At 44.3% G+C, this 24,312-nt stretch overlaps 1 protein-coding gene across 2 annotated transcripts in view; it reads left to right on the plus strand.

The window, feature by feature from the left end:
* Positions 1 to 24,312, plus strand: part of FGF13 (fibroblast growth factor 13) — a 102,887-nt gene that overhangs the window by 38,290 nt on the left and 40,285 nt on the right. The window contains exons 1-3 of one of the 2 annotated variants that reach the window (XM_026035958.1): positions 12,878 to 13,133; positions 15,103 to 15,213; positions 19,944 to 20,047. In XM_026035958.1, coding sequence (XP_025891743.1) covers positions 12,947 to 13,133; positions 15,103 to 15,213; positions 19,944 to 20,047 — 402 coding nt within the window. In that variant the 5' untranslated portion in view covers positions 12,878 to 12,946. Of the gene's footprint in view, positions 1 to 12,877; positions 13,134 to 15,102; positions 15,214 to 19,943; positions 20,048 to 24,312 lie in introns of those variants that run through there. The other variant, XM_026035959.1, reaches the window with a different exon arrangement.

A 24,312-nucleotide genomic window follows, 5' to 3' on the forward strand; every position in this document is an offset into this window, starting at 1 on the left:
TCTGCAGTTTTTATAAAGTGACAATCTCCGGTGGGTATTTAATGGCAAACGTCAGCATGATTTTTGTTGATACATAAGAAAAAAAATGTAAAAAGGCTTGTTTTATTACAAATAATACATTAAACTATTTTACAGCAGGTCTTATACCCAATACAAAGTTGCTGCTTTAAATTGGTGTTCTACAGAAGTAATAGATGCTGTAGTCGAGGTAAGGTCTTAGCTGGCCTAAATCAACAGTGCGCAGGGATCTCACGTTGTTTTATGCCAGGCAGCTCTCAGCATGCCCTGAGTGCACACAGAAGTTGTAAAATCATCAGAGCAGAGATCAGACACGAGGTGTATTTTTCTCTCATTATTAAAAACATAAAAATAACTTTAAAAGGCAAAACCATTGGCGTGCAAAGAAAAAGCAGGTGGTAATAAGGGCCATCTTAGACACAGATTACATTTTCAATAAGCAGCTCAACCTCTTAGTATAAAACCACAGAAATGATTCCAATTTCATTTAAACCATTCCTGAGATAGCTGAAGAGGGGAGAGTGTTGGCGTTAAATTTTAATGAGAACTGTTTAAGTTTGGGGGGGACTGTCTTTACAAATTCCTGCAGGCTTTGCAAAAAAGGAGGTACATGGACTGGTGCTTATGGGAAAAGAACTACATCTACGAGTAGATTAACCTTGTTTATAAATTTGAATGAGTAAGCAGTGCTGCTGTTGGCTTGCGACTGCCCATCGATAATCGACATGGTGACCTAAAACCCATCGACTCGAGGTCAGTGGTTAGATATCGACAGCACTCAGCAGGCAATTAGAGATGGGCTTTATTGTGTTCTTCCACGTGGGGTTGTGTTGTCTTCTGGTGAAAATGGTGCCATTTCCAGGGAGACAGTTCTCAGACTTATTTTTGCCCAATGCAGTTTTCTTGGTCTGGTACTGCTTGTTTACTGGTAGCAGTATGTAAATAATTCAGGAGGGGTTTACAGTACAATTTCTATGGATATCAGCAATATTCCCAACTTGATTATATGCAAAGCTGGTGTAATAAACAGTAAACATTTGTTTAGCAATGAATTTTCTAAAATTATGGAATTTACAGCAGGATTCTTTTCTGTATGCTTTTTGTTGTGAATTTCAAATGCACAAGCAGCAACGTGAATTAGTAAGCACTGAAAATATTATTTGGAGGAGACTGTTTATTAGTAGTAAACTGACATGCTTCACTTTTTAGGTCCAGATTCAGTGAAGCATAAATGCTAAAACGTGTTAAATTGATTCAGTGACTTCAAGGGCTAGGCCTCATTTTCAGTAGTGATTTTTTTTGTATCTAGACTCAGCCCCTGGAAGATGGTTACTTGCCTGTGCCTTTTAGGGGGTCATTCTTAGCAAGTATCATGGGTTTGCGTTAGGAGGATTTAAGAAGTTAGTGCTCCAGAGCTGTGATCAAGTGCTTTTCCTCATGGTCTGCAGAGTGGTTTATGCAGCAAGGCTGGGGCGTTGCACTGCAGAGCTAAGCAAGATGATGCACGTGTCTTAGTGGAGGGAGTGGAGACTCCCAGTGAAGAGGGAAGGGCCTGTTTAAACAGTTCCTCCATACCAGCTTGTAATTAGAATCATAGAATGCTAAAGGTTGGAAAGGACCTCAGAGGTTGTCTAGTCCAACCCCAATTGGGTTGTATGACCTCTGTGACCCAATCACATTAGAGACAGTCTTTGACTTTGAAAGCTCGTTCTGCTTCTAAATTGCATAAACCTTGCTGATTTACCTAGTAAGTGAGTATTGGCTCGAGTTGCTTTGCTGAAGAAGGACAAGTTAAACAAGGTCTCACTTCAGCCACAGAATATTCAAATTCAACCCTTGATTAACACCAACTGTGGTTGTTTCACTCTTCAAAATGGTGTTGTCAATGGTTGTTCTGGCCCCAACTAGAATACCTTATTAGTAATTTTCACTAAACCCGAATGTCCAAAAAGCATCCTTTCTGAAAATGTTTGAGTAGAGATTAAAAACATCGAAAGCTGTCTATGTAGTGATTATTTCAGAATTGTTAGCAAATGTAAGTGCTTGTTAATGCTTTTTGTACTTGTGACATTTATGGCACATCAATAATGCAGCTTATTTTTATAAAACAAGAAAGTATGATACGTTTTCTACCTCACGAGTGTTGTTGAGCTATTCCTGTTGCAAAATGCCTTACAATAAATAGTATCAACCAAGCCGAGCACAGGCTGCTATGCCTGGTGTAATGCACCATGGTGTCCTGTTACAGGCATTCTTTGTAATTCTAGGAGACAGAAAATAAAATTTGACACTCAAAAATAATAAGTTCAAGTAAATCATGTAGGAGAAGTGTACATTTGTGTCCAAGAAATAGTTAGATGTTGCCAGAACAATAGTGCTACATAATGAATCTTTAATGATCTCTGAAAGTCATAATGGCCTGTCACTAATGCCCATTAATGATCTCTCTATACCACGAGTATGGGTTTGATGTTTCTGGCCAGTACCTTAGAGAATACTTTAAATATGCCTTAAACTTTCTCTGATCTACTCCCTGCGTGTCTGCTCCAAATGTAGACGGCAATTGTCTGGGTAGGAGCAGCTTGTAAGGAAGCATGGCTTTGGGGTTAAGGAAGTCTTATTCAGGTAAGATGTATTTAAGCAATATTTTAAAAAGAAAATCTAGAAGGTATTTCCTGGCAGTAGTCTTTTGTAGAGCTGATAAAGAAATTTAAGCTTTATATTTATTCAAATAATGTGATAGTTSTATAACTGCATCAGTTTTCTTTGGATATTCTAAAACTACAATGTTTAAGACAAGTGTTACTGTTGCTGACTACTGTTTGGAAATGTAGATATATTGAATATGCTACTGAATTGTCAAATTTATTCTATTTGATCAGTTTGATTTCATGGCCTTTTAAACATCTAGGATTCATATTTAGTAAATCTTGTAAACAAAGCTTGTATTGGGTGTAAAGCTAATTCTTGCTTTAAAGGAAAAAGTAAATCTGGTTCTGTTCTTATTGCTTTGTATGAGAGGAACGTGCTAACACTAACAAAACCCAGTCTTGTTGCGTTGTTTGTGACTTAAAAACGTTATAATACTACAGTAATAGCGTTTCTGTATTCTTTCAAATATTTTAGCTGAAGGATCACGGTAGTGTAACTTATTTTCGTTAATAGTGSAAAAGTATATTCTCAGTATTTCATATATGAAACGATCAGATTACTGGAAGAACCAACGCCCTATGACTAGAGGAGAAAAACAGATCCAAGGACACTTGGAAAATACCCCAAAATCAAATGATAATCTGATTAGCAGTGCGTACAGAGGGTTAGATATTAACTGTATTCTCTAGGATGTATATCGTTCTTTATTTGAAACAGTGCAGTATAATCCATAAACAACTTCTRTGACATTGCACGCGGCATCCATGTTTTTTCTCCTTGTAATTAGTCCAGTAAACGYAAACAGCTGAAAAATAAGTTTAGAATGTGAAATAAATGAACTGCAATGTTTTAGGTTTACACAGTGTAACTTGTTAATATGTGACCTAGGTTTTTAACTACTAAATGCTTGGCTTTTCTGTGAAATCAGTGAGTTATGGTAGCGCGAGAGTGGTACAGCTGAGGCGGTTCTGAAGGAATCGCGGTGTTTGCGGGAGGGCTTTTCTTTAGCTCGTGTCCCAGCCGCAACACGCCAGCGAGGTGACGGGGCAGGGAATGATCCCGGGGGAGCCTCGGCATCCCCTTGGTCCCAGGAGGTCGATGGGCGCGGGGGCAGGCGGGTGGATGGAGCGAGGCCGTGGGTCCACTTGGCCCCGCGGACAGCGCGCTCCGCTCCGCTCCGCACCGCGGACAGCGCACTCCACTCCACACCGCGCTCCGCTCCGCACCGCGGACAGCGCGCTCCGCTCAGCCCTGCGCTCTGCACCGCGCTCCGCTCCGCACTGCAGACAGCGCGCTCCGCTCCGCACCGCGCTCCGCTCAGCCCCGCGGACAGCGCGCTCCGCTCCGCTCAACTCCGCTCAGCCCCGCGGACAGCGCGCTCCGCTCAGCCCTGCGCTCCGCACTGCGCTCCGCTCCGCACCGCGCTCTGCTCAGCCCCGCGGACAGCGCGCTCCGCTCCGCTCAACTCCGCTCAGCCCCGCGGACAGCGCGTTCTGCTCAGCCCCGCGGACAGCGCGCTCCGCTCAGCCCTGCGCTCCGCACCGCGGACAGCGCGCTCCGCTCCGCACCGCGCTCCGCTCAGCACCGCGGACAGCGCCCTCCCGCAGCGCCCCGGCTCCCCTCGCCGCCTTGGCGCTCCTGGCCGGGACAGCACCCCAGGGAGCCGTCCCCGCGGCTGGAAAAGGCGGCGGGTGGCCCCCCTGCGGCAGCGACAAGAGCTGGCTCTAGGTGTCCCTCTTGCTTCTGCTTTTCAGCGCTGGTGCCTCGTTTCGGGGGCTGCTGCTGGAAGTCGGGGCTGCTTGTTCCTCCGCATGCTTCCAGGGCAGGAAACTTGGCCTTGTACCCAAGGCCWCCCGAAGAGGCTTTGCCTCAGAACAGTTTGAGTGGAAAAACTTTCAACTTATGACGTGTAGGATAAAAATGCATATTTTAAAGATGTGAAGTATTTAAGGAGTATATCTTTTAAGGTATAAAATTTATGGCAGTAATGGTTTCAAAATAGACTATTTGAGTAAAGATATTTCATATATAACCTGGGGAGGGGAAGAAATTARCAGCTCTCTGATTTGTGCCCTGGCATTTGTGCAACTGAGCAATGTTGAATCAAACATCTTGGTTTGGTTCATGTTTGCGATTTAGGGAGGTGCAAAAAAATATGGGCCTGTGTTTAAGTGCCGATATTGTGTCTGTAGAACCCATATTTGCAGAGGCTTGAGCAGAGGCTTCATTCATGCTCAGCATGTATGGCTGGGAAGAGCTGAGGCTATAAAATCTTAATATTTTATTTGTAACAACTTTGTTAGGTTAAACTTCTAGCTTTGTGTTGGTTTACAGTTGGAAATGCAGCTACAGTTACCCAATCTCTGCACAAGCAAATGTGCCCCTGTCATAAGCAGGAGAATAATAGTACTCAGCTGAAGCAGCTTCACAACTATTCCTCTGATTTCTGAGCATGGTAGCAAAATCTTTCCATGCTTTCTGATGAGGTCTAACTTCCCAGAAATGTATCCAGCCGACTAATGCGAAAATCGGGAGCAGTAGCAGATGTTCTGCTATCAGCCGCCTTCTCTGAATTGACTTCTCTGAATTTCTTCTAATTTCCTGATGTATAATTTGCACATGMAATTGTTCTGGTCTTCATGCTTCGGACCTATTTAAATCCAATACGGTGAATGCTGGTTGGTGGTCTTTGTTCCTGTTTTGCTAGCTAGTGTTTCTTTTGAGTGTACTTCTATTTATGATATCTTGCTTTTTCCATCTAAGATTCCCCACGTGATTTATAGATGTCATCTTTGCTCTGCTCTTACTAACAGCAACTTGAAATTGCCAGCCCGTGAAGCAACCTGGAAGGTGTGTTTTAGGTGTTGGGGAGGATGAGTGGTGTGGTAGTGACAATCCTTGGCCAATTCTTATATTCACATTTATTGCTGAGCACTGCCAGGAAACAAGACCGAGCTCAGTCAAGGCTAGTTAGTTATTTTTGGTGATCTGTTATAATTCATAAATTAGTCTATTACAAAGATGGTATGTAGAAAGCATAAGGTAGCAAAAGATAATGGTCTGAGTCTCCTCACACCTCTCCATGGCYATTTCAGTGAGGTAGAGGCAGTGTTTTCCTTTATGCAGTTATGAAGATGATGGTGCTTTCTGGATGGAGATGAGTTTAAGTGGGGAAGATTGAAGCTGGAGATGCCTTCTTCTCTTTCTCTCTTGGCTATACAGCTAAGAGAGTTGGCTGAGCTGAGCGTAGATAAGCTTTACTTTTATATCRCTGAAGTTAGATGAAATATACTTTACCACCATTATTAGCTGCTGAATAGAGCGCAGAATCTGTAAGTTTTAGCCTGTGGACCTTTTCCTAATCCTYGAGGTCACATCTTCCCTGTGGCTTTTTAGATAGTGAGACCAGCGTTTTATGCTCAGGTAAACTGGTTCCAGTTCCATGACAGTGAGCAGAGCRAAGTCCCACTGGGCGCTTTTGCACAAGCAGCTGCCCCATGAGGTGTTCCAGCTCCTRGAAAGCACTGCCTCTGTCCAAGAAATGGTACCTTGACGCAAAGTCCCTTTCATTTGTGACTGATCCTGTTTGCATTTTCCTTTGAACTTGGTGCCATAATCTCTGCAGTCAGGTCAAAGTCACAGAAGACTCTAACCAGGCTCTTCKGATCCCAGCCCAGATAATTTGGTTTCATTCTTAGAGAACAGATGGGTCTCAGATCATTAACACAGCAACAGGAAGCAGTAAGCTGGGCATTCATCCCATGGCTGCAGAGGACTGAGCTCTGTAGTCCTGGGAAGTCGAGCAAAACTTGGGTAAAACTTAGCTTCTAAGCAAAGCAAAAACTGTGTCGGTCAGAAGTCGGTGGTAATGCTTGGGTGCAGGCGATGGGAGGAAACCTTGTAGAGTCTCAAACTCAGTGGAGACCCAATGATTGTTTGGTTCTTTTCAAGGTCTTGACAGAGAATGAATCAAATCTATGAAGGGGTGGGAAAATAGCTGTTTGAGTAACAAATGTGATGTTGTTCAGGCAACTTGTCCTGAGAAGGACTGTTTATGGTATTTTGTCATGTAGTAAAGTCGCCTTCTGCTAAGTTTGACAGTGGCATATAACCCACATATCTAGTGTCCCATGCTGAGAGGCAAATATTTCAGGGATGATACACTGTCATTTAAGCTGATGTTTCTGAGCGTCGTCATGCWGCGAGGGGCCTGAGCAAACCTCTGCGCATACTGATGTGGGAGGATCTTGAGCGTTTTTACTGTTGCTTTGCGGTGGGCAGAGAGAATTTGACCGTTTGCTGCTGTAAGTTTCTGGCTCAAGTTGAGCACCTGGAGGYAGCAGAATAACATGTTCCTAATTTGGGAGCGTGCAGAGAGCTGGGAGCCGATCTCTTGTGTTTGTTCTGTGACCTTTCCCAGGTGATTGGCACTGATCTTTTGTGCACCAGATAGAGATCTTTTGTGGTTGACATTTTGAGATGACTGAATATGAATTAACCTAGGCAAAACTATTTCTGTTTTCTGCCTTCAAACAATGCCCTCCTTTTCCAAAAATGGCTGCTCCACCAGGGGACATGGTCAGATCAAATCCCGTTTTGATTGCCACGGTGCTCTGAAGGCATCAGAGTTCACAGCCAGGAAGGGGCAGAGAAAGTGTAAGTTTTCTTTCCTGAGAACCTGAGAAGAAACCCATGTTCTTGATCTCAGGTCTACTGGATCTCCTGAGCATTTAGCAAGGAGGGTGAGTCACAATGAAGAGGCCCAAGTTCTTGTCTGAGTCGGTGAAACTTGTCCTACGAAACATGTGCAGATCTGCCAAGAAAACAGGATCAGGATATGAGAACCTTTTGTAATGCGTTAGGTGCATAATTATTTTTTAAATATCATGGTAGCCTTAATGAGATGACTCACATGCTTCCAGATAGGGATGCGCTTCTCTGTTTTGCTGGATAGGGGCCAGTTTCTGCACATCTAGCCCTGTACACCACGGATTTATTCTGTACCGGGGAACATCCAGGGTGCTGGGAGTAGTGATTCTGCAATCTGAGAAGACAGATTTCAGCCAGCCACCTGCCCCCTTGGACTGCGACAGACACTGTGCTTTCATATGTGGAGGGAGGGAACTCTTGTTCAGATGAGTCCAATCAGCCTGTCTGCACCGGTGTCACAGGAATTTATATATCGATTGATTTGTTTTCCTGTTACTAACAGGAGAGCACAGCACACTTTTGCAGAGATGCATGGCACAGGCTCATACAACAACATCTATTTCACCACTTAGAGATGCCTTATTGTCTTGRCATAAAGATACAGAAATACAGCTGGTATAAAGCTGATTATTAAAGTGTTTGTTTACTATTAAGCTAACTTAGTGTGTTTACTATTAAGGTTAATTTTAAAGTGGCTCAGTTGGTCTGTTACCTAAAATATCAAATTTGAGCTCTTGGTCAGGAGCTGCCTAAAGGCCAGGTTCTTCCACTTAATGCAGTTACCACCTTGCATATAACCATAAACCTCTAATGACCTCTTGATTTGGGGCAAATATGTTGCCCCAAACAGGGGGTAAAATGGCTTTCTGGGGTAATGGACTGGCCAAGAAACCGTATTCTTTCCCCTACAAAGAGCAAGCAGAGAGCATGGTGGCGTTTCGCATCCTGCAGAGCCTCTGGCCAGCCACGGAGCTGGCTGCTGAAGAAAGGCTGAGTCATTTCCATGGGATGTCTCGCGGAGGAGCTAAGTGATGCAAGGCTTGGGTCTGAACAGCTCTGTTTCCTGGAGAATTGTAATTCTGTTTACTTAGAAGAGGAAAAAGTCACTGGGGGCCTCAGTGCTGCTGTGTCATCCCCGACTGGATGAAGTCTTGTTTATCTCGATCTGAGAAGGGAGAGCAGTGATTTTGGTGGCACTTTTAAGAAAATAGTTCTTAAGTTGTTGGGAGTACTGGCAGTATAAATAGTCCCTGGGTTTGACTCCAGAGCTGTTTTTATTTTGCTTGCTCCATAACAGCAGTGACATGTCACTCAAGGCATCACAAGAGCTTGGCATCCCGTGCCGGGTAAAATTGGTTGTTGCACAGACACGAGTTCAGCCTTGTAAATGTAAATTTGAGGGCTGCATGGCACCGGGTTGAGGTGGAGTGGGCTTGTGAATTTTCTTCTGCTCTCCATTTTCATTCAGTGTATGTTTTACCCAGCATCTACCTATTTATATAGGACCTACTAGTTCATCTCTGTTGCTTTTCTATAGGAGAAGAAGAAATAATTGAACATACTAATGGAATATTTTGACGAAGGAGATGGCAGCGAGCTGYTACTTTATGGGAACATGTCATGAGGATCATTAATGCCTCAACAAGGCAGGAAGTTGGGTCCCTGCACGAGTGGCATGGTGCGAATCACTTTTCAGCAAGCAGCTGGAAAGCACTGTCTCTCCCACATGCATTTCTGTCTCTGACAGCAATACTACCTCGATATGCTGCTTTATACTTGATCACGTCTGTTGACATTCATGTGCCGAGGTAGGATGTGTGATCAGTTGGGTGGGGAGGCAGCACATTGGCTGCTACGGGCACCTCTGCACCTTGTCAAAACTTGGACTTTGTTTCATGGCAGTATTGGCCATGGGCACTTGGGATAGATTCCAACTGATAGGAAACAGCAGCACCCTGGGACCTGCCACAGCACAAATGATTCAAGGAGATGGAGCATTTGGTAAAAGAGCCGATAGTACCAACCTGTGTTTTGGGCTAATCATAATGTTGGGTGCTTTTTCTTGCAGAAGTCGGGCAACAAGGGTGGCATATGTGTTTTGCTTGAAAGTCACATCCCATATTAGTTTGAGAGCTGATCCTGGTTCAGGATGCTGAAATTGCAGCCTAAACCTCTAACCTAAACCAGGCAACTTCTGCTACTTGACAGCAATGAAATTGATGCTGGGTCAGAGCCCAGCTGCAGGTCAGGACACTGCCCTGTTCCTGACAATAACTGTACCAGATTCACGGTCCTGCAGATCTCTTCTATCCTGATTTCTTAAGAGATGATTAATTCTTGACTGAAATGGAGCTGAAGCTTTACTCTTTAGCTTTAAGTCCATCTGACATAGGTTCAAGGCATTTCTTGTTACCTTCTACATTCAAAAAGTGGCTTGGAATGCTGTTTTATTTTATTTTACCTTTTTAGCAAGGAGGGGACTGCACAACTCTTGCTGTTCAAACAAAATAAATCTGTTCAGGTTTTTTATATCTGTAAATTTGAAGCAGTCCGAAGACCGGTCCTGTACCAAAGGCATTTTCCCAATAAGATCTCCATTTTCATAAGCCATTTATAGTAAATGAAGACATGTTTGTAGGAGTACCAATAGATGGGAGAGGCTGATCATGCAAAAAAATCTGGATGACTGTTTTTTGAAACTTAAATCTGATTATGCATATATGCTATTTTTGTTCTTCTCTTTAGTTATCTGTCAAGGAACATTTATGCAAATGAATTTTCTTTATAGATTTTAAGCAAGCAGACTAGAATGCTGTCATAAAAAAATCATAAATATTGTTTTTACATATTTCTTTTCCTCAGGTTTTTCAAGGTAGGCTGAACTCTAAATTCTGGTCATTTGTTCTGAAAATGAACTATGTGATGTTTGGGTTGGATTACAAAGAGGTAGCTCCACTTTGGTCTTAAGATCAAATGCTGCATTCCATGCTGAATTTTGATAAAATAATATGCAAGCCTGAGGAAGATCAGTCTTGTGACTATTCAAAGTGGAGCGATGTCAAAATTTATATTCCATTATTGGCGAATTGAGTAGGATGAGTTATTGCTAATAATATCCAACTGGCTGTCTCTTGGGTTGGATTTCACGTGTTCTTGTGTGAGCTGGTAGACGAGGGTAGTGGTGGAACTTGTACATTACAGTTATTTTTACTGTACTGTTTAGCTTAAATAAGCAATTAGGAGTGTTTATTTAATATGAGTATTTGGACACCATAAAGTGCCTCATAAAAATGAAGGAAAGTATAGGCATGAATGTATACACATCTGACGGGAAAAAAAAGGCGTTGTGTGTGACTTCTGACTTAATATACTCTATCAACAGTTAAGGTCTCGGGCTATGATGGCACCTATTGTGATTTGAGTGGGACAATATCTTCAAAGTTTGTACCAAATGGGCATTTCTGTTGGTAAAACAAGAGGACCTACTGTAAGCTATTTCTAATCCCATGACTGCATACAACTGCAGAGCTGAGGTCAACTGCAGAGCTTGAGCTACTTGATGTGAAGAAATAGGGCGACATGGTCTTTTCTGTGCACGCCTGTTCTAGTGAGGTGTAACCCAAAGAGGGAGGAGAGGATGCGTGGTGTTTCCATGGATGTATGAGGAAGAGGGGGCAGATACACTGGAAAGCTTGGCAGAGGCTGAGGTGTGAAGGAGTGTGGTCACCTCGTTGAGGCAGAAGTGCCCTCCATAAAGTGCCTGCTGGGTCCCATCTGAAGAGTCCAGGGAAGCCCTGGGCCCGACCTAGTGAACCCAGGAGCTGAGTACACTCACTGCCAGGCTCAGCTTAGAATCATAGAATCATAGAATGCCCAAGGTTGGAAGGGACCTCAGAGGTCATCGAGTCCAACCCCCCTGCWCACGCAGGGTCACCTAGAGCACCTGGCACAGGGCTGCATCCAAGCTTGCTGATAGTTCGTCACCTCTGCATCCCTTCCAAACTCAGCTTCACCAAGGAGCCAGCCCACAGGATATACCACCCTGCTGCAAAGTCCTCAAGTGCCTGCAAGTCCCCTCTGCCTCCAGGATAAATGGTTTGGAGAGTTGCTTGCCCTTGGGGTTACATGTCTTTGTATTTGCCTTATTGGGAGACTCTGGCCATCAKTAGCGTGGTGCAGAGCAGTGGGAGAGGTACCAGGGCCTCAAGGACCTCCTGCCTCCTCTGTGCTAGGACGTGGACGTGGGCCGATTCTGTGTCCACCACCATGTGGGTCCATTTTTTTGTGCTTGCCTGATCCTGCCTAACTTGAGCCTGGCAGCCCTGGCTTTGCCCTACTTTGCCCTACTGGCAAATAAACCCCATTGGTGCAAGAGCACGGCCAGGAGACTGAGGCAAAGAGGGGTGGAGAGAGCAAACATGGACATTGCAAAGAAACAGGTTTTCTGCTGTCTGCTAGAAAACCTGCTCTGAGAGCAGGTGGGGGGCAGAGAGAGAAAAGGAGAAAATGGCAAAATGCCTCCAAGGAGTTGGAGAGGCGGGAGGGGAACATTCCTGCAAGGCTGGGGCAAAGCAGCGTGTCCCTGTGCCGCCGTCCTGCTGCCCAGCTCAGCTCGAGCCCCGGCACTGCATATTTGCTCCTTGTGTGTTTGGGTGCCTGCACCACTGCAGGAGACAGTGCAGGGACCAGTGGGACCCCCGGCAGCCCGGGGGGCTCCGTCCCCTGCCTGCCGTCACCCCACTGCCTGCTGCCYGTGGCGCACAAAGAGCTGCCAGGCTCTGCCTGGCGCTGAGGGAGGAGGAGGAGGAGGAAGGGAGGGAGGGAGGGGAGGGTGGTGATAAGGGGCTTGCTGCGTCGCCTCAGATCTGGAGGCAGCGCAGCTCCCGGGGAGCGCGCGAGCCGCCGCGCGCCCGCGCTCGCCGCCTCGACACTCCTGCTGCTGCTGCTGCTGCTGCAGTGGTGGCGGCGCCGGGGCCGCGGGCGTCGGGGCAGAGCCGCTGTTTCCACGAGCGGCGCCCGCTCGCGCGTCTCGCCATGCAGGCGTCCTCGGCGGGGAGGCTGCGCTGCCGGCAGCACCTGTGAGGAGCTGCGGGGAGAGGCTCCCCGAGGCGCGCGGCAGCCTCCCCGCTGCTGGGGGTCTCTGCTCGGGAGAGGAGAGGCGACAAGAGCCAGAAGCCCCTGCGAGACGGACCCAGCTGGTGCCTCACAGGTGTTTGCCGGGCTCTGGATGGGGAGGCTCGGGAGAGAAGTTCACCGGAGGAGCCGGGGCCGGGCAAAGATGCGATGATCTTGCAGCAAGTGGATGTGCGTGGAGAAGCTCGCAGCAATGCCCGCCAAGTGAGCTGCTCGGTCTCCTCTGCCAGGCTCCTCTCGGCCGGCAAACTTTCCCCTGCCAGAAGTTGGGAGGAATAGCGGGACCCCCGAGGGGAGACCCGCGGCATCGCGCGCCCCGCGGCGGGGCCCGCGCTGCTCCCCAGCCCGTGAGCGCGGGGTCGCGATGCTGGCTGCGGCGCCCGCGGCCGGCGAGCAGACCCCACGCGCCTGAGCCGTCGGGGCCGTGGCGGCCATGGCCGCTGCCATCGCCAGCTCCCTGATCCGCCAGAAGAGACAGGCCAGGGAGCGGGAGAAGTCCAACGCCTGCAAGTGTGTCAACAGCCCAAGCAAGAGCAAGGGCAGCTGCGACAAGAACAAGTTGAACGTGTTTTCCAGGGTCAAGCTTTTCGGCTCCAAGAAAAGGCGGAGGAGGCGACCAGGTTGGCCAGGGCTGCGTGCTCGGGGGACGGGGGGTAGTTTGGTTTCGTTTGATGCAACCTGCGATGCGTGCTGGGCATGGGGAGAGGGAACCTGGGCTCTCAGAGCTGCTGAAATGAAGATTAACATGCAGGTGTTGCCTCTTGGCTGCGTGATGTGGTAGATGTGGGTAGCGATCTCTTCCTTGCTTCATCTSTTTTATTTGGGTAGCGCACACCGTTACTTCCTGCCTCGCTTGCACACACGTGTCCACCCATGTCCCCGCAACTCAGTCGTCCGGCTCTACATCGCACATACATAAACACACGTGATTTACTTGCTGGGGAGATGCTAGCAGGGAGGCTTCCCCGTGCGCGCTGCCTCTAGCTGCMTATTCCTCTCTATATGCTGGATAACTTAGCAGTCCAGATGCCGGGCTTTGCCTCCCTGCTTTGCAGCCTGCCTCTCCCTCGCTTTATGTGTGTGATGCTTGCAGGAGAAGAGGCTTTTGGCTCTGTTCCATGCAGAGTTACACTTCGGCATCCTGTCCCTTCCTCAGAGCATCCTGCTCATGCAGTCCCCGTGCCAGAGACCGGGCATGAGGGCTCGGTCCCTGAGCCCAGTGGGATTTGCACATGGGAGGTGCAGAACCTCCTGGTACCGTTGCTCCCGCTTTGCTGTGCTCAGACCCGATGCTGGGAGCCACTTAACCTGTCTGTGCCTTTCAGCACTCACAGAAAGGGACCTYGCTGCAAACCTGCACGCAGCTCCGTCACTGCTAGAAAGCCAGAGGGGCTCTTGGGTTCCTTCTCTGTCATTACACTTATTAAAGGTTGCTAATAGGAAGCAGTATAGTTGTGCAAACTGTTGTGAGCTTTGCACCTTCAGCTCCTACTGAAGCAAAGCATAGCAGTAGAGCTCCCCTAATTTCCTTCATTAGGAACCCAAGGAGTCTTATCCGGACGYGGGGAGTTTGCGTCGGCAACGCCACCTCGTATCTTTGCAGTGCGTTTGTCTCTGAATTAAGTCGCTTTAGAGCGAGCTGCGAAGGATGCATCACCTTCTGCCAAGCATAATTGTGTGAGATGGCCACAATGCAGATGTCATTGGGATTCAGTGGAAGTAGACCTCTTTCCTCCCCCCCTCCAATTACTCCTGATGCATTACCCTGTAATTTCAGTAWTTTCTTTAAATGACAGCAGATCCTGTTGCTATTTACTTTTTTGGTCTGGAATGATCTGAAATGATTTGAGATAATTTCACTTTGCAACTGTGAATATAAGGATGATTATGAAAAACAAATATGCAGACTATGTGTTGTTTTGATCTTTCTTCTTCTAGCTGAGGAGGTAATTACCTCAACCCGTATGGTAATATTTATTTTGCAGTTCCACACATTGTTGGATTTCAAGGTCCCCTCCCCTTTCATTTTCCATATGTTCCCTGAGTAGTTTATCACTTCAGATGCTTCATACTCTTTGGAGCGAYGAAGAATGGGGGTTTGTTTATTAGAACTGCAGCAGTTCCCATCGTAAACGTTTGCTGCTATATATGYAGGCTCTCAGCTGTCACTACAGCTCTTGTTAACGTTGTCTTAGTAGTTCTCCTTTTCTCTCCATTTAAGAAATCGCACCTTTTTTTTAAAGATAAAATATGCTCTTTGCCAGTGTATCCCTAATCTTAGCTGAGATAGGGCTGAGCTCCTGCAGCCGAACATTCGCATTCCCTGGAAGCAGGTTTTAATGTGCTACCTATGTGACAGTAGAAAGTGGCATTTAATCATTTTGGCAATTGATTTTTTTTTCCTAGCCACGAATTTGACCTCAGCCTAAACGAGGAGTGTTGCAAAGCTGGTTACTCTGCTTTTGTCTCGGGTCTTTTTCCTCCCTTATTCTTTCTTATTCCGAAACCAGGAGGTTTGTGTTAGCATCCTGCTCCTTGGAACAGCACATCCCCATTTCCCACATTAATCTCACTATTGTTTTCTTACAGAGCCTCAGCTTAAAGGTATAGTAACAAAGCTATACAGCAGGCAAGGATACCACTTGCAGTTGCAAGCAGATGGAACAATTGATGGAACAAAAGAGGAGGACAGTAGTTATAGTAAGTGACATCAGAATAAATGGTGTGTTTGTGCATTGTGGTGTCTCCTTCTTTCCATATAGGTCCTTTAAGCATTGGTGTCCTAGGATGACTGAATGGAAGCAGCTTTCATGCCTTGCACGCTGTGCAGGAGTCTTTCCGMCTTACTGGGTCTGAAAGAAAGGCAAATAAAAATCACTTATGAAAATAATGAACTAGTGAAGGTAACGATGACACATGTGACAAACAATGCAAATGTTATCTCCATGGCAATCTAGAGAAGTTCATTGCTGTCCTTTGGATTTTATTAGCTTTTTTTTTTTCTGACACAGAAAATTTGTTCGCCTACTCAGAGCGCCTGAAATAGAATAACTCTACTCTTAAACAGAGCTTAAAGTTCACATTTCCCCATTATTTTTTTTATCTCTTCTGCTAATTCTAAGCTTAATTATGACTTCAGAGTGCAAACAGTTTTCCCTCAGCTTTTCTGTGAAACTGTTCTRAATTTTATATTTTTAACAACTTAGAGAATTAATAGGAAGGATGAAAGAGATAGCGTAGAACGGGTATGTGTAAATAAAATACCTGTTTCACGTAGTTTAAGCTAAACTGAACAACTAAGCTTTTGCTCTGAAGAAGGAGTTTGAGCAAGGAGATTGAGAAGGTATTTGAGGTTGCTTAAGCAATAAGCCAGAAGATGGACAAGCAACTCTTCTTTTTGACAAACACTTTCATTGAAAGGTACTGATTCGAATACCCTATTTTAATACTAAAGAATATTTTCATCCTTTCGTATTTACAAGGTACTTAAATAGAGCAGAACTAGGATAGAGTAGGAAATTGCGATGTRTAATTTGTCCTATCGCTCCTATCATTTTCCTGCTCCCTCTTTACTACTTATTGCATCCACGAATTAACTTATGAGTGTCTTGAGGGATCCAACTATGCCGCTTAAAGAGCTCTCTGCAGCTGAAGGTGCTGGGCRTTAGGCAGAGCACATGGGTAGGATCTCTAAAGACATCCAAGGTCTGGCATAAGCACCCATCTCACCCGTGGAGATGGCGCCTACAAACCCTAATCTTCCTGCATGATATTGTTACAAATTTTCACATTCCAGAGCAGGCAAATTTACAGCTTATTTCTCAAGAGGTTGTTTCATTGTAAATGCTGCTTGCAATTGTTTTAATAGGGGCTCTGATATTCTAAAGAAGATAAAATCTGTGAGAACCTGTTCTTCTGGAATTCGTACAGTTGTATCAATTTCTGTGATGCGTGGGTTCCATTGTGCCCTTAAATTTACCATAACCTGACAGACTACAAAGCAAATCGTACAAACTTATTGCTGGAAGCCAGATTCCAAAATGCTGAATGCTTAAATATAACGCACATATCCCAGGAACGGTTGCAGCTGGGCTGCGGTATCGAAGCACTCAGAAAATAGAAGGCTTTATCATAAGAAAAAGTACATGCATTTGTATATGTTCCTCTTTCATGTGAGATAAGTGTATAGAACTAAATGTCCTCCAGTCCTGAATTTGTTCTAATGGCAACATTTTAAATGGCATTAGGAAGAGAGGCTGATTTATGCTATGGATCAGAGTCCGTGTAATGGGCTTGCTCCAAAGCCTTGCTCRCATGAATATTAAGCAGATCAGGCCCTCTGAAATCCTCTCTCCTGATTTCTGCAGAGACATAAGGGGAGAAACCTCAAACTTGGAGCTCCGCAGCTACGGCCAGCAGATCAGAAAGCCAGGCCCAGGGCTCTGCACCCGCGTTCATGCCAAACCATAGAGATAATCCGTCTGCATTCCAGGGAACACTTGGCATTCCTGTTGCCTCTCCTGCTTCTGAGCTGTTTGCTTCCTGGTGCTGGGTCAGAGATTTGCCTGGAGATCCCCTTTGGCTGCCCCAAAAGGGAGCAATTATTTCCAGCTCTGCAGACCCGCTGCTCCCTACAGGGCTCCCAAGGCCAAGGCTGCATCCACGACTGCAGGGAGCTTAAAAGAAAGCTGAGGTTCAGGAGCACAACTGAGACAGGAGGGCAAGTACGAAGCTGAGGAGTTGTAGTAGTCACCGGGCCCCAGTTTTAGCCAAGAGCCTGTGTAATTTGAGGAAGTGCCTCATGGAAAGGATTTCCTGGCTCAGAACCAGATTTGGCCTCATTAGATGTGTTAAATAGGGCAAGGTGTTAAATCAAGGCAGAATTTATTCCCCAATTTTGGCATGGCAAAGAGAGTTGAAGACCTATAAAATAAATATGTAGCAAATTATATCCTGCGGAAAGTGTGTGAAAGTCCAGGTGGCCAAGCCAAGGACAGCACAGGCTTTGCAGTAATGTGTAATAATAAATAAATCCTACAGAGTAATGTGTACATTAATAAATCCAACGGGGGCCGGCTGCCTCCCTATTTTGCAGCTCGTTCCCTGTCAGCTTGTATTGCACAGCGCCCATAGCAAAGATCATCTCTCCCTCAGGCATCACCAAGTTTTTCATTGCAGTGGGTATTATGTCCTTATTTTACATGCTGTGAATGTAATAGGTAGCAGCTAGGATGCATGCAAGTGCTTTAGGACTGTTTTGTGCTATTGCAAATGGTAGAAACAAACAGTTCCTTTTGCATGGGCTTTTTGGCCGCCCCTTCTGTCCTTCCTGCCCAGTGAGGGTTGATGTGGTTGCATCCTGGACCTGTTGTTCAGGGCAGGAGATGCAGCAGGGACCACACAGCTCTGGTTTAGGACCCAAAAACCGTTGCTATTTGCAGCCGGGCTGCTTGCAGCATTATAGAAATGGGGCAGAGCCTTGGAGAGAGGCGTGAGGAGGGTCTGCTCTGAAGCTGGACCTTGCTGTGGTGCAACGGGGAGGGGAGAAGCAGCTTAGCTGCCGATGGTGAGCTGACAGGTCGGGAAGGAAGGGAGCTGTTGTCCCCAGAGCAAGCCAGGGCCTTGTAGCCTCTAGAAACAATGCCAAAAGATTTAAAAAAAGAAAAAAAAAATTGTTTGTTTGATTGTTTTTTGGTGCATTCCCTCCAACACCAGGAGGTAGAGGCGATGCTGTTGGAGGTAGAGGGGATGCAGAGGTAGAGAGATTGATGCTGGAAGCTGCATCTTCCTCCCTGTCCTCGTCTTTGTCCCATCTCAGCCACTTATGGCCAGGTTCCCAGCGCTGTCTACAGTGGAGCCCATCCCCGTAGCCTTGGGCCCAGAACATGCCGGCAGGAGAGCACCTTTCCAGAGCGCTGCTGTTGAGGACCACTGTGCGGACAGCAGACAGGAGGTATTTAGTGTCTCTAGGTGGCACAACCTCAGAGCTGCACCAGCCAGGAGACCCTTTTCTGCAAGAATTAGGGCTACCAAGCTGCTTTTCAGCAGMACTTCTCCAGTAGTCCCCATCCCAGAGCGTTAGCTTCTGGCCTTGCCTTTCTTGAAGCAGGACATTTATACATTTGCTCTTTCTTTTTTTTTTTTTTCTTTTTTTCCTTTTTTTTTTATATGCTTTTGACAGCCCTACAGAATTTAGGAGCTATGCTAGATACTAGTCCACTGCAAATTTTCTTTTAATTAAATATGACCATTTGGGGTTTGTCAGACTGAAAAAAAAAATTATAACAGCTTATAGTTCTTAGCTTATACTTTTGCAAATAATAAGAAAAATATTTCAAATTCATAACTCAGTTTTAAATTGCTTTTGCACGGTGACCATAAATACCAAAGTTCAGCCTGAAGCAGACAAGGGTTTTACAGCCACGTAATAAACCATTGGAAATAAGAGTCRGTTTAGCATTACCTTATCCTAACTCTACGTTTATACAACAATCTGCACGGAGATGCTTGGGTTATGATAGCAGCTCTTGAAATTTTTCTTATCTCCCCTCACTTGCTTTTAATCCTACCTATCAAATCAAGTACTATATTTGCAGATTATTACTTGTATTAAATTTTGACATAGCCACAGATTTAAGGTACGGCATAACTTCGCTTAAAAAAAAAAAAAAAAAGCCAGTTTCCAAACTAGTATTTTCATTATTARAAGAGAGATTTCTCTACATATATTTGTCATCGTTATTAGCACATATAGAAGCATAAATACAAATAGAGCATTTGAAGCAGGTTAATTTTAAAACACAAATTTAGGAGTTGATCTAAAGAATATGCTATCATTCCATTTCCTTTCGAAGTTATTTAACCCTGTTTTTTTCAAATCCATTCTTCTCAAAACGAAGAGACAAGTTTTGAAAGATTTTGAGATGTTAGTTATACATTTTAATTTTTCTTCTTTTTGGTAAAGAATATTTGCTGTATTTGATACAAACTTACACAAAAAAAAAAAAGTTTTGATCCTCTTGAAAACCTTTTTGTTTGGTTTTGGATTTATTTATTTTTCCTGTCACACACACAAAACAAAAACCTCCAAAAACAAACAAAAATGAAACTCAATATGTTCAGGTCTATTTAGCAGACCCTGAGTTCTGCCCATGAAGCAGGTAAGTCATTCCAACTCTTAGTGCCTCCAATTACCATGTTCAGGATGGGAAAAATGCGTTGATATCTTCTGTAGATAATATATGGGCTATCAGTAAAAATTGCTAAATGAACTAAAAATGGTACTAGCGTTGTTTTATAGCACTGATGGAAATTAATATTTCCCTGAATTGTTTTTTTTTTATTCAATTCTAGTAATTCTGACTTAGTACTCTATCTAATCTTTATGCTTTAAAAGGTTAATTTTGCTTTCCATCTCCTTTCTCTCCTAGCGTTGTTTAACCTCATACCTGTGGGTTTACGAGTGGTGGCGATTCAGGGGGTTCAAACAAAATTGTACCTAGCAATGAACAGTGAAGGATACCTATACACATCAGTAAGTAAATGTTTTCTAATTTCATTGTTACTGCCATTCTTGTAAGAGCTTATTAAACTAATAATGTGCTTTTCCAAAAAGTTTGCTCCTAAGCGTCTAACCTGGAGACGGGATTTAGCAGGAAGTCTAGCAGTGATCTTTGGTTTTGGCTTGTTAGTGTATATTGTGAATATATTGTGACTGCATATGAATATGTGGAATCAAATTGCTCTTCCTGTGGTTCGAGCTAAATGCGAAATCAGAACAAACCTCAGGACCCAATTCTGGAAGGAATTTCTCTCCCAGTTGGTGTGGMGCGATCATGCTAATCAGTGTGGGATACTGAAGAAAAGGGGCGGTTTTGTGCCTAAACACATTTTATATCTTTCTATACACCCCTGTTGCTGTTATTAAAAAGGATTAAAGAAAGTCTCCTTTTTTTTTTTTTCCAGTATTTTCAAATAGGAATGGAATTAGGTTCCAAATCTTATTGCTTTGAATTCCTGTACAAGTAAAGAAATGTTTCATTTAGCAGTTTTGATGAAGAACAGTTGTTAATAATCTTCAGTAACATTTCTCAGGAGAGCAAATGCTGTTTTCATAGAGGAGGAAAAAAAAAGGATATTTTTAAAAATAGAGTATTTTTCAATTAAGAACATATAGTTGAACTGTGTTCAGGAGTTTTAATTATGAAGTCTTAATAGGTTTTTCCCAGGGAGGAAAATAGAGGAGAATGTAATTTATTATCTACTACAAATTATTCTAAGGATGATTCCCTTAAGGTGCCTTTAATACTGATAACAATTAAATAAACTTATTCAAATCTCCCATTTGTTTTGCAATCCTGACAGCTGGGACWAGTAGGCAGCTTTGCATATTTTTCGTCCAAGACCAAACTAGAGCTGGATAAGATGTGGGGGGAAAAAAAGTAAAATTTCACGGAACGCAGTGCTGAATTCCACTTTTCTTTCTTGTCTTAGCTATTTGCTTAGGACCGTTAATCCATGAATCTGCTGCAACCACAGAGCCGTCGCGTACAAAGCTCCTTTGATCCTGTGTAGTCATGGGCTTGTGGCCACCTAGTTGCATTTGCATTTACTTTTACCTCCTTTCTGGCCTCCCACGAACTGCCACCCCAGGCCTCATTCCAGCCTCTTTGTCCTCAGTGAATGTCCTCAGTGAATCCTCCAGAGTCAGGATTTAGGGTGGGATAGAAGGATTTGTGTAATGAAGAGAAGTACCAGCACTGCGTGCAGCGAATGTGTAGATGTATTTCATCTTTCACTGCCAGATGTATTCTGGAAAAATCAGATGCATTTTTTGCATTTTTGCATTGTCCTTCTGGCATTTTGCAAAGCTGCAAAAATGGCATGGAGCGAGATTCAGCCACCCTGAAACTACAACTGAGTAGGAACTTCCCGATGTGAGAGACAACAGCAAGGGGAACTGACCACGGGGAGAATGAAGTATCACCTCTAGTGGTGCTTTGTGAGGAAGAGTGGAAGACTATAACCCATAATTTGATAAGTCCAACTTTTGGATTGATAGATATCTAGGTATCTTGGTRTCTTTGGCAGAGGTTAGAAATCCACTTTAATTGTAACTTTTGGGATTTGTGTTGACGTAGGGATAGCTCTTAACATTCTCTTATAGGTTACTAGTAAATAGTGTCTTGCTCAAGTCCTTTAGTATTTGTGTTTATGCCAATACTAATTAACAGTAGTTTTGCTTTTATCTCCTTCAGTTCCAATTGTTGTGTCTTCTGCAATAATTGTGAGATACTGTCTTAAGGTAAAAGCTAACTCCCATTTCTGTTGACGAGCCCAATGAATGGACATACGTTGGTGAGGAGCATCTGCCCGCTGCTTTACCTAGCATGTGAAAAGGCTGCCAGAATAGCAATTCCAGGACTTTTTAAAAGTAGCTGTAGCTCTTTTTGCTGCCAGTGGTCCCTGCAGCAAGGAATGCAGGCTGGCRGTCTTATATGTGGAAAACTAGTTCTATGTTTTGGGCTGGATTCTCAGTTGATATAAATGAGTCCTAGGAGAGCTGAGCTGATTTATAGCAACTGAACACTCACCTGTTCAAGAGAAGCCAAGAGGGAGTCTAGGGAACAGATCAGCTGCAGTAAACGRCATCCATCTATTCACCCCGAGGGTCTCCAGCTCCTTCCAGCAAGCCGCTCCTGGATGGAATTTCTCAGGAGCAAGCAGATGGCGACAGGGGATTGATCAGGAGCAAAAGACACATAAATACAGTCAAACTCCTGAGGCAAGAACCCTAGGAAAAGTAGAAATGCACTTCAATTGGAGATTACTATAAGAGATAGATATGCCATTTCCAGAGAGAAATGAAATTAGCATCGATGATGTAGCGTAGCAGGGAGAGAGAATATTGCAGTCCCTGGCAGGATCCCTTGCCTTCAATTTTATTGCGACTCTTAACGCTTCGGTCATGTCTCTGTGTGTGCAGAGCTGTTTCTGTCAGGCTGCATTGCCAAAGGTTAYGTTCTTGTTTTGGCAAATGGTTTGGAAAAAAACCTTCTGGGATGCCATCCCTGGTCCTTAGTGCTGCCCATGCCTTGCACTGGATMGGCTTGCACTGGTAAATAGGTGAATAAAATGGATGTATAAATGAAATGTATAAAATGTACGGCAGAGAAGAATAAATGGAGGATCAGCTAAGTGCTTCTCTGTGGTCATGTCGAAAAGCCCAAACTTCAGGACTAACATAGCATGGATCCAGTTTTCGTGAATCCTGCACTAAAATGCAATATTGAATCAAATATTTCAGTGACTGCAGTCATTTTGGTTTTGTTTCTTGTTCTTTGTGATCTAGCCTTTGTATTTTAATTCTGCGGCAGCAGAGGTAACTTAGTTGGTTCTGAGTATCTTGCCTCTCCAGAAGATATTTCCTAGCTTCAATCTGTTACGATTGCTGGTAAGTGGAGTTTATTGGTAGATCTGGTTTGCTCCCTGTCGAGCTTTGGCCTTGGCCTGGTCCCTTCTTCTCTAGTAGTCAGTCAAGATGGTGATACAGGTATCTGACCCATGGATACCCAGAGTATCAGTGATGTGTAATACATCTGTAGAGAACAGATATCTGTAGTTGGCTGCCAGGCTATATGGATAATTTGGCATCTGTCAGAAAAAAATAATATCTTTAATATGATGATGAAAGCTCCTCTGGGACACGTAGCAACTCAGCTAACAACAACAACAAATATATATATATATATATATATAAAAAAAATAAAAAACAGGATTATATATTCTGTATTTGTTATATGTATACATTGCATGTCCTTACATGACATGAACATGCACAGGTGCTGTTGGGGGGTTAGCTGGACTGCAAAGAGAAGGGGGTGGCTGTGATATTCCGTAYAGCTCGCTCTGCTAACGCAGCTCATCCCCATCTAAGTGATTGACGCCTCCTGCTCCCACGGGATGGAGATTGCTTCTTCATAGCGTGGAAGAACTCTGCATTTCAGATGACTTTTCTCTGGCCAATTTCTTATTAAAGTCGATGCAAGTTGTGCAACTGCATAACTAAAGCTGAACCCATGCTTAAGATGTACCTTCTTGTGGTTACTGTTGCTGCTGTTGTTGTTATTACTATTATAATATTTGGAAGTAACTTGYCGGGAGTTGCTTGAAGTTATAGCTCTCTTCCTGCTGTTTGGCACTTGGAGATCCAATTAAAATAAAAACACAGGGCTCGARTTGTCCCCCATCACATCAGTGTCATGCTGCTTTGAGATGTCTTATGCAGCATTATGGCCCTGTCATCTTATGTAATCACGTGGTGAATCATGTTCAGGCCTTTTGTGTTTAAAGACAGTTTTATTTTATCGCATTTTTCTTTCCTTGGATGACTGCATTTCTTAGTAGATGATCACAGTAAATGCTGAGCTAGAATTTTTCAGGTTTCATAGCTTATGGATGTCATGTGTTCTTTTGCCTCCTTGAACAAAGCAGTAAAAAATAATTTAAGGGTCTGTTTGTCAGACACATAGGTTTAGAGCTGCTGCTTTCTCATTAATGTGATTGTGATGTGGCGGAGGAGGCTCACAGTGATAGAGAACTGCAGCTGAGCAAGGTTCATTAAAGGGAGCCCATGTATCTGATAGGTTAAGAGAATTTCATGTGTTGATTGAATTSTACGTAAGCTGAAACATAACCTGAAACACAGCAAACTTCAGAAAATGGCCTAACAACAACTAGCCCTGTATTTTCAGTGAACCATCATCTCTGGGTTTAAAGTCATTCCACGATTATCAGTGA

Source organism: Nothoprocta perdicaria, unplaced genomic scaffold (genome assembly GCF_003342845.1).
Source record: "Nothoprocta perdicaria isolate Ctin4 unplaced genomic scaffold, notPer1 scaffold_17, whole genome shotgun sequence".
NCBI lineage: Eukaryota > Metazoa > Chordata > Aves > Tinamiformes > Tinamidae > Nothoprocta > Nothoprocta perdicaria.